This window comes from Solanum tuberosum, unplaced genomic scaffold, assembly GCF_000226075.1.
Source record: "Solanum tuberosum cultivar DM 1-3 516 R44 unplaced genomic scaffold, SolTub_3.0 scf00024, whole genome shotgun sequence".
In the NCBI taxonomy this organism is placed as follows: domain Eukaryota; kingdom Viridiplantae; phylum Streptophyta; class Magnoliopsida; order Solanales; family Solanaceae; genus Solanum; species Solanum tuberosum.
The window spans coordinates 2,895,608-2,904,442 of NW_006238950.1; the positions used below are offsets into that span (position 1 = coordinate 2,895,608).

The 8,835-nt window shown below is 29.0% G+C and overlaps 1 protein-coding gene across 1 annotated transcript; it reads left to right on the forward strand.

Annotated features, from left to right (window-relative positions):
- The first annotated feature begins 7,078 nt into the window (after positions 1-7,078).
- On the forward strand, positions 7,079-7,979 carry LOC102582922 (uncharacterized). The gene has a single exon (XM_006341265.2). The coding sequence runs from the start codon at positions 7,202-7,204 to the stop codon at positions 7,646-7,648; it is 447 nt and encodes a 148-aa protein (XP_006341327.1). The 5' UTR covers positions 7,079-7,201; the 3' UTR covers positions 7,649-7,979.
- Positions 7,980-8,835: the final 856 nt, after the last annotated feature.

Sequence of the window (8,835 nt, forward strand, 5' to 3'; positions counted from 1 at the left end):
CAATTTTGAGATTGCACAAGTAGAAACTTAAACAAATAAACAAACATGTCCTATGTGGCGTACTAATGACAATTTACGTCCTACATGATTCCTATATTTGTAGATGTCACATAAGATCATGTGTTTAGTTGTTCAACATAATACAAATTTAAGTGTTTACTTATGCACACCCAAAATTGAAGAACATAAATATGAAATAAGGTCACGTTAATGGACATATTCATATATTATGCCTAAAAATTAAACTGAATTATTGATCAAGAATATAAGCTAAACGGTGATTGGCTACTTAAGTCTTTTGGGCGCAAGTTTCTTGATCGAATTTATACAAATAATTTTTCAGATCAAACTTATACGATAATTACAATAACAACAATACACTCACTATAATCTCATAGGTAAAATTTGAGAAAGCGTAGAATATACATAATAACTCTTTCTTTGCAAGATAAAAATATTATTTTCAAAGACCTTCGGCTAATAAAATAAAAAAATAATTAAATAACGATGTAAATAATCGAGGTACATACAAATTAGCTAAAAGTCACCACTACTAATAAAAAAAGGATCTCTCTAGGATACATATATATAATTGTATATGGATAAATAAATGTATAATAGTAGTATTATTATAATGTTACTAGAGAAAAGCTTGGTTGTTGTCAAGATTTTTTTTAAAAAAACGAAGGATTGGATTAAAATATTTGTTCAAACTTCAATGGCACAGACTACACACATATATTGTTTGGAACTTGGTGCTAATTCCATAAAATATAACTTCAGTTATATTAAGCATCTTAGATCTGATCCAAACCATTTCTTCTTGTGTCAAAGTTTCAAAGAAAGAAAAGAATCAAACTTGACAAAAACTATTTCTTCTTATGTCAAAAATCTCATAAATTTTTTTAAAATAAAGTTTCTTCATTCTTGATTTTCAAGAAGAAAAATAAAAGTTCAAACTTTCGAAGTGTTGCAACTGGAAATTCCAACTCAAAGGCCCTATACGACTACTGACTTTACACGAGATTAAATTGAAGTTACCAGGTACGCTTGCCTTGCAAATTTTTCATGCTTCATTATAAATTGATGATAATCCTTTGTTTAATTATAATTAACCTTTTTCATATGGTTTTTGTCTTACTACAAATTAAAATGTGTTGCTTGAATTCACTAGTTGTGTTCTTGTTTGTTATTAATTCCAACTTTTATGCAAGGTGAAGAGATTGGCTTCACTTGTCCTCGCATTAGCTTTTCTTACTTTTCTACACGCCAAAAATGTTGTGTTTTCACTTGAGTATTTATTCTACAATAATATGTTAGGTTCGAGTCCGCTTGTTTGCATCTTAATTATTCATTAGATCGTATTACCTTTTACAAACACTAAGTAACTAACCACAAATAATACTTGAAAAATGAGGAAGATCATTAGTAACTAGTATATATCTTGTTCTTTCTTTGTGTTTTTTCTCCCTAGCTCCTCATTTTCCCATATTATCTATAGCATTCATGACTTCAATATGGTACAATTTTAGTACTAAAATTTAACTTGAATTTGTTTTGATGTAGGGCCACATACTATAATAAAATAGGGCTGTTTACCCTGCTCTAACATAAAACATGCACCATAGACAAATGTTTTATGAATAAGAAATTTTGGAGCTACACCAATTAAATGTGTCGTGCAACCCATGAACTTATGGTCCATTAATTTGACTTATAGTGCATCTCTAAGGTCACCTGACCCCACCCTCACTCCCCCATCCCTAATAATTAAAAAGACTATTTCACCTACTAAATGAAATTGTTCGTCTCATACTATCTAATTAAAATGAACGATATTTCATCCTTTTAACTTTATGATGTTAAAAAAATATTTTACATTGTCACATGCCATGTTGTGCACAAAAGTTAAACCTTAAAAAGAAGAATCACCAAAAAATCCATTCAAAAGAAAAAGAAAATGTTAGAAGATTGCTTTATGTGAAATCATTACCTCTAAAAAAAAAAATGTCATAGTTGACCAAGTCTTCTTTTTCTAAGAAAAAGGAAAAATGACTGAGGGGATTACAACGTAGAAAACTGAATCTTCAATCAACAAGATAAGAATTCAGATAGCAAATCAATTAAGCTATTAAAATTTTCTTTATCGAGTCAAATAGCATTAAGAAAACTAGAGACAAGCGTTAACCTTGAAATTTGTTTTTATTTTCTTCTTCAGTATTTAAAATAATGCAAGTTCACGTGAATGGTACTATGTAAGTTAACACCTTGGAACTTTAATGATCTTGATTTTTGTGGGCAGTCAAATAAATTAATTAAGTACTCCTCCCTTTCATAATGAATGATTCTTTGGGCATAATATACTCTTTAAATTTAATTTAAAAAGGGTAAGTTGTCAATATCACTCATTTGTTCCTTGTCAAACTTTTCTTAAAATTAGAGGTAGTCAAGTAAAAGTTCACTATATTAAGTAATTGTTCAAAATATTTTCCAATTAGTTACCCCTATGGAGTAAAACTTGTTAGGATTAGTACTTATTTATTGTACATAAGGGTAGATTTATTTACTCTTATGCACTTTTCTTTTACGAACCTATAATTATCACTTATTACCCTAATTATAGATTTGACTCACCGATTGTTTGTTTTTCCCTCTATCTAACAATAGTTGTCCACTATTCTATTTTGAGATGTTCAACAATACTTGTCCACTTTATTAAATCAATATATAACAATAAATTTAAAAATAAAATACCAATAACAATAAATTTAAAAGTATTAATAATAAAATATGTTTATAATATTACAAAGATGAATTCATAATTTAATTTTATGTGTTTATTTTTTAAAAATTCACATTAAATTTATTATATTTTAAGGTTATATTGGTTGACATCTACTTCTTTGTTATAATTTTATTAAATTGTATATAAAAATATTTCATCATGTTAAAAATAGTGAGAGTTCAAATGAACTCAATTTTATAACGGTGGACGTGGATCCCTTGAGTATACAAAACTTAAACTCATAAAAATATTAATGGACTTTAGTATAGCCATGTTACTATATGTTTGAATAGTAATACTAAGAAGATGAAGGATTTGAAAAATCCCAAATCTTGAAAACATCCCATGTGGAATCTCCACATACACTGCATTGGGAGTAGATATATACTTGTATTCCATTTTAATTTTATGCTTCTCTGAGGGTGTGACTGATCTCACCTCGTGCTCATACACTTTACTTAGTCACCATGTGAAGCTACCCTAATTTTTTTTTAAAGAAATAATTTTAATATAATTAATATAAATATTACTAATAATATGAATAATTATTAATATGTCTTATTCAACACTATTCTTATACCTTATCAAACGACCTGACCACTAAATGATATTATTCTCTCTATCCCAAATTATTTGTCCAATTTTTCTTTTTTACTTATCCTTTTTTACTTGTCCATTTTCAGAAATCAAGAAAGGATAAATATTTTTTACCTATTATACCTTCAATTAATTAATTTTGAAAAAGGTAGAATTTTTGAAAATCTTAAATTCTTAATTCATCCACTTCATAATTAATAGGGATAAAATGGTAAACTCACTATGTCAATCATTATTTTATTAATAGATGTGTCAATTCAAAAGTTGAGAAGTAATTAAAAAATAGGAGTACTTCCTTCGTTTCATTTTACTTTTGCCCCTATAACAAAATAAGTAGATGTTTCATTTTAACAAATCAAGCTAATTAAGGGTGTTTTTAATACTATATTTAGTATTTAATAACTATGTAAAATTGTAGTATTCAAATTTAAAGTTTCTAAAAATTAAAAAAAGATTTATACATTAAAATACACTTTTAATTTAAAAAAATTCAAAGAATATGTCAAGAGCTAACTCGGGCCTAGTGATATAGTATAAAACATAGGGAATACAACAAAGTTACAAATAGTATAACATTTCTACTGCACATTATATTGGAGTTATACAACTTGATTATCACGCTATGAGCATAAGATTCTTCTGCTAAAATATTGGAAGGTACATAAATTTCTTTGCTCAATGTTAGATCTCATAATTATTATTTTTAAAAATCCTCATGCATGCATGCATGCTTTAATTTATTTTTCAGTCAAATTTAGGTTATGAGTACAAACCGTGAGTTAATTTCAAGTATGATTATTAAACTTATTTCATTGAAAATATAATTAAATAAATAAAATATGTTATTTGTAACCGTTTAAATTTCTAATAAAATTATCACATATTTTAATATGGTATTAAAACAAACAAAGGTCTAATTAGAATCGAATATCACCATCACATCATTAAAAATTTAGACCCACATGAGAGATGAGATATTGAAAATATTATTAAATAAAAAAAAATGTGTTCTCTATTTTCAATAGTGAAGTCACCAAAATTTACCTCATACAACAACAAAGAATTCACAATAAAGTAATTGATTTTTTCTAGCTATACAATAGTAATAAAAATTACTCAATTTTACCCACTGTTGGTGAAATGCTCTTTCCTGCAGTCATATACTCTCTAGGTTCATTTTTTCTTCCTTCATTTCATTTTACCTAATTTTATACCAAAAATATATATATAATTTTACTGGTTCATTTTAGCAAGTTAAGAAAATTTATTACTTTATCCACGTATAGCCTGTAGTGTTGAATCATTATATAAAGTAGCAGCAATTAAATTTAGAGTTTTTCTAATCAAATTTAGAGTTAAACATCGTTAATAAGAATAATTTACTAAAATACACTCTGACTAAAAATATTCTAAGGAATGTATTAGGATAAATGAGTCGAGTAATATGAAACAGAGGAAGTATAATTTAGCATATGAGATTTTTCTTTTTTATTTTACTCTTAACATTAATTACTCGTTCCCCAAATAATTAATTTCTTAAGTCCATCGAAACTATACATCATTAACATAGCTAGCTACTATGATACTAGTAGTAAAATATGTACTCCCTTTGTCCAACAATAGTTGTTAATTATTGACTTGACACACACCTTAATAGGTGTAATATTACTATATTAGTAGCCTTTGAATATATTAAATTTAATGATTTGACAAATATTTTAAATATTGAATAGTATTTAATAGCAAATTAAAGGTAAAATACAATTATAAAGATAAATTGTCTCTTGATTTTCGAAACTGAATACATATTATTAGACAATTATTTTTAATATATTGAACAAGTAAACATAGACGGAGAGAGTATTTCATTTATATGTTTATAGAAAGACAAGCATCATATATTTGGTGCTTTTTGTCCTTGTATATTTATGGAAGGAGACTTGTATGGTTTATAGAAAAACATATCACGTGGTTATATATATATATATATATATGTTGTTAAGAATTTAAAAGTGAAATGAAAAAGGAGTAAATTTGATAGAGACAGTGGAAAAGTATTGGGTCCAGCCAAGACATGAAATGTAGAATTTATGACATTAATTCCCAATTGGAGAAGAAAATATTACACCAACTTGGATTCTGTATGAGGGCTCTCTCTCTAAAGTCACATCTCTTACATTCCCTTTTAAGCCCTCTTTCATTCTTCAACCTACAAACTTGTATCCCCCACCAACACTACTCATTATAACAACACCTGGCCCCCTCCTTTTTTTTCTCATTCAGTGTTCGATATTAATATTGAAGTTCAATTAAATTCAAATTTATAGAAAAAAGTCTCACATTAAAGGATAAAGTTCTCCCTAAAAAAGACGATTTTGTACCCAGTAGGAAGATTCAAATCTAAGACCTTTGATTAAGATGAAGGAATATTTATAATTTCACCATAATTTTCGTTGATACCTGACCCTCTCTCAAAGTTGATGACTTTTTACACATAAATTTATTGCGTGTTTAGTTATGTTTTGTTATGAAATTTGAAAAAGAAATATTTTTTGTTTTTAAAATGAAAATTGCATATGGAGTGGAGTGGAGGAGAGATGATTGTTAAAAGTGGTAGGATGTGTAATAATGTAAGGAATACTTGATCACGCTTTTTGCCATATGTATCGTCTCTGATTCTCAGGGAGGTTAAAGTCTTGTTTTACCCTCTTCTTTCTTTTCTGGGTAAATATTTCTACCCTATTACCTACCAAATACATGGTCTTCTCTACTCACTTGGAAATACAAGAACAATTGCATAAACAAAAAAAAACAAAAACCTCCACATTGTATCTTGATACTGCTAGGAGTACGTACTTCTGATGAAAAATAATATACTCTCTCAAGTTATGTGACAGTTTTCGTTTTCTGAGAGTCAAACAACTTAAGTTTGACTTGAAATTTGTGCATGAAATCTTCAATTTTTTAAAATGAAATATATGTATTTGTAAACTATATAAAAAGTATTTAAGTCACAATAATTGATAATTCATAATATTTAAAAGATTTATGGAAACTTTACGGTCACAGATATAAATTTATTTGAATTTTAAAATCTGAAAAGTGTCACATAAAATAAGACGGAGGGAGTAATAATTAAATAGTCAAAGACGCGCGCTGCCAATGTACTAGCACACACAAGCTCATCATCCACACTCGTCCATTGCAATTGCTGTAATTTTCCATGCATGACCCACTTTCGATACTTGTAAATTAATTCAATTTTTTGTTTCAAATACTTTAAAGATTATATGTTAGGAAGCATGATAACAGTTACAAAAAATTACTTTTAAAATTTAAATAAATTGAGACAAAGGAAGGAATAATTTAGAATCTAAGTAATATTTTAGCTTATTTAATGAGCATATAATAAGCTAAATATACCCTTATTTTGAAACAGAAGGAGTATTTATTGTTTTCTCAATTCAGTTTTACTTATCCACGATTTCAATTTTTTTCATGTTTTACCCAAATCATTAGATATAGTGTAGTAAAATAATCATATCAATTGTTATTTTTCTAATGGGTGGGCCAAGTCCAGATATAACAAGTAAAAGTAAATTGTGTAAAATTTTACTCCTAAAGTCGTACTTGTTTCTGTTGCATGTATATTTATGTCTGCCTCTGTATTTACTTGTAGTACGACATATATGCAGTGCAGATGTTCTACAATATGTAGAGAAAAAATATTTAAACAAATCACAGAATAATAATGCATTTGATACCTTTTTGTAGGAGTAGTTTATGAGTAAATAATCAACATATATAGAGCTGAGTGACATGGATGGTCATGGATACTCACCTCCAACAATTGAACGTAACAAAAAGGGGAAGAACCACCGTCACGCGGTGGTGGATGATGATACGATCAAGTGTAGTGGTAAGTCATGCAGATCATGTAGTGGTGGTTTAATCGCGGATTGCGTAGCAGTCTGTTGCTGCCCGTGTGCTGTAGTAAACATTTTAGCATTGGCATTTCTAAAGATCCCCTGGATGGTGGGAAGGAAATGCTTGAGAATGGTGAAAAAGAAAAAGTTGGAGGACAAGAAGAGGAAACATGACAAGAGTATTACTATTACTGATAGTATTGTACAAGAAGGAATTCATGTGGAACAAGAGTTAAAAGACAGTTTTAGTACAACAATTGATGTAGACCAAATTTGGTTAGACTTGTATCAAGTTGGTAGTATGGGTTTTGGCAGAGTTTCATTCACAGGAACTAATTAGGTTCAAATATTATTTTCGCAGCGCATTGCGAAAATCCCAATTCTTGAAATTGTTCTGGATTTGAGTATTTCCTATCAAACACAACTCCATTTCCTCACGAACCCCGAGAAATTCCATTAATGCATGGTGAAAGAGTATTTATCACTCCTTCACATTCTTCAATGGTACTAGTTTAATCATATGTTAGTGAGATTAGTTAATATGTATCTCTTTCAGTGCCATTTTCATCACTTTATATTTCTTCTTTCTGAATTGTACAGTTAATTTGGTGATGTTTTCTTGGAATAAACATGGCTCATTTCGAAGGAAAATGAAGAGGAATTTACTAGTTTAGTATGTCCAGTATTTCATGTCATAAACATTTGTTTCTTCTATGTGAATGTATAGTTAAGAGTAATGCTTTTGTATAATAATATTGGTCATTTTGTTTCGTTGTCTAATAAAAATAAAGAACCATTAAGTGATGTATAGAATTCCATGTATAGAATTCAAAACCCTAGCTTGTATTAATTATCAGTACTCATGAATTATACTTGCTAGGAAGATCAGTCAGAAAATCATGCTTCAGAACTCGAATGCCATATCTTTCAATATACTTATGTTGCATTTTCAGATAGCATGTCAGTATCTTGAGCTACTCAGTATTTCAGTTGCATTTTAGCTATATATATTCAGTTGGGAGTAGACTTAGCACCGAGTTGGACTAGGGTTCAACGTACCCTCACAGTCCTAAAACTACGTGCCAACGTAGGTTCAGAAGTCCCCTCTGTTGGGCATCAGTTGGAGTGTTCACATTGCAGTCATGCCTCTATACCCCTGTCAAGGTATATTGGGTCCTCTCGATGGGGCGTATACATCATACTCCACGTTTAGCTCATGTGGTTTATGTCGGTTAATAGTAGCTCCCACAGTCATACTCTTATTGCATTGACCATGCTATCACCATTTACTTAAGTATTCAGTTCAACATATTATCTTCATGATTAGTACTTAGTCATTGCATCTAGCTCAGTTTTAAGTTATACTCTAGTACAACCTATTGCCATGCTCAGTCTATATTGTCTGTATTATATTGTTCTATTTTTATAGTTCAGCTTAGTGTCTATATCCTGCATTCTCAATACATTCAAAGTACTGACGCATACTTTGCGCTACATCATTTTATGATGTAGGTTCAGGCGCTCATC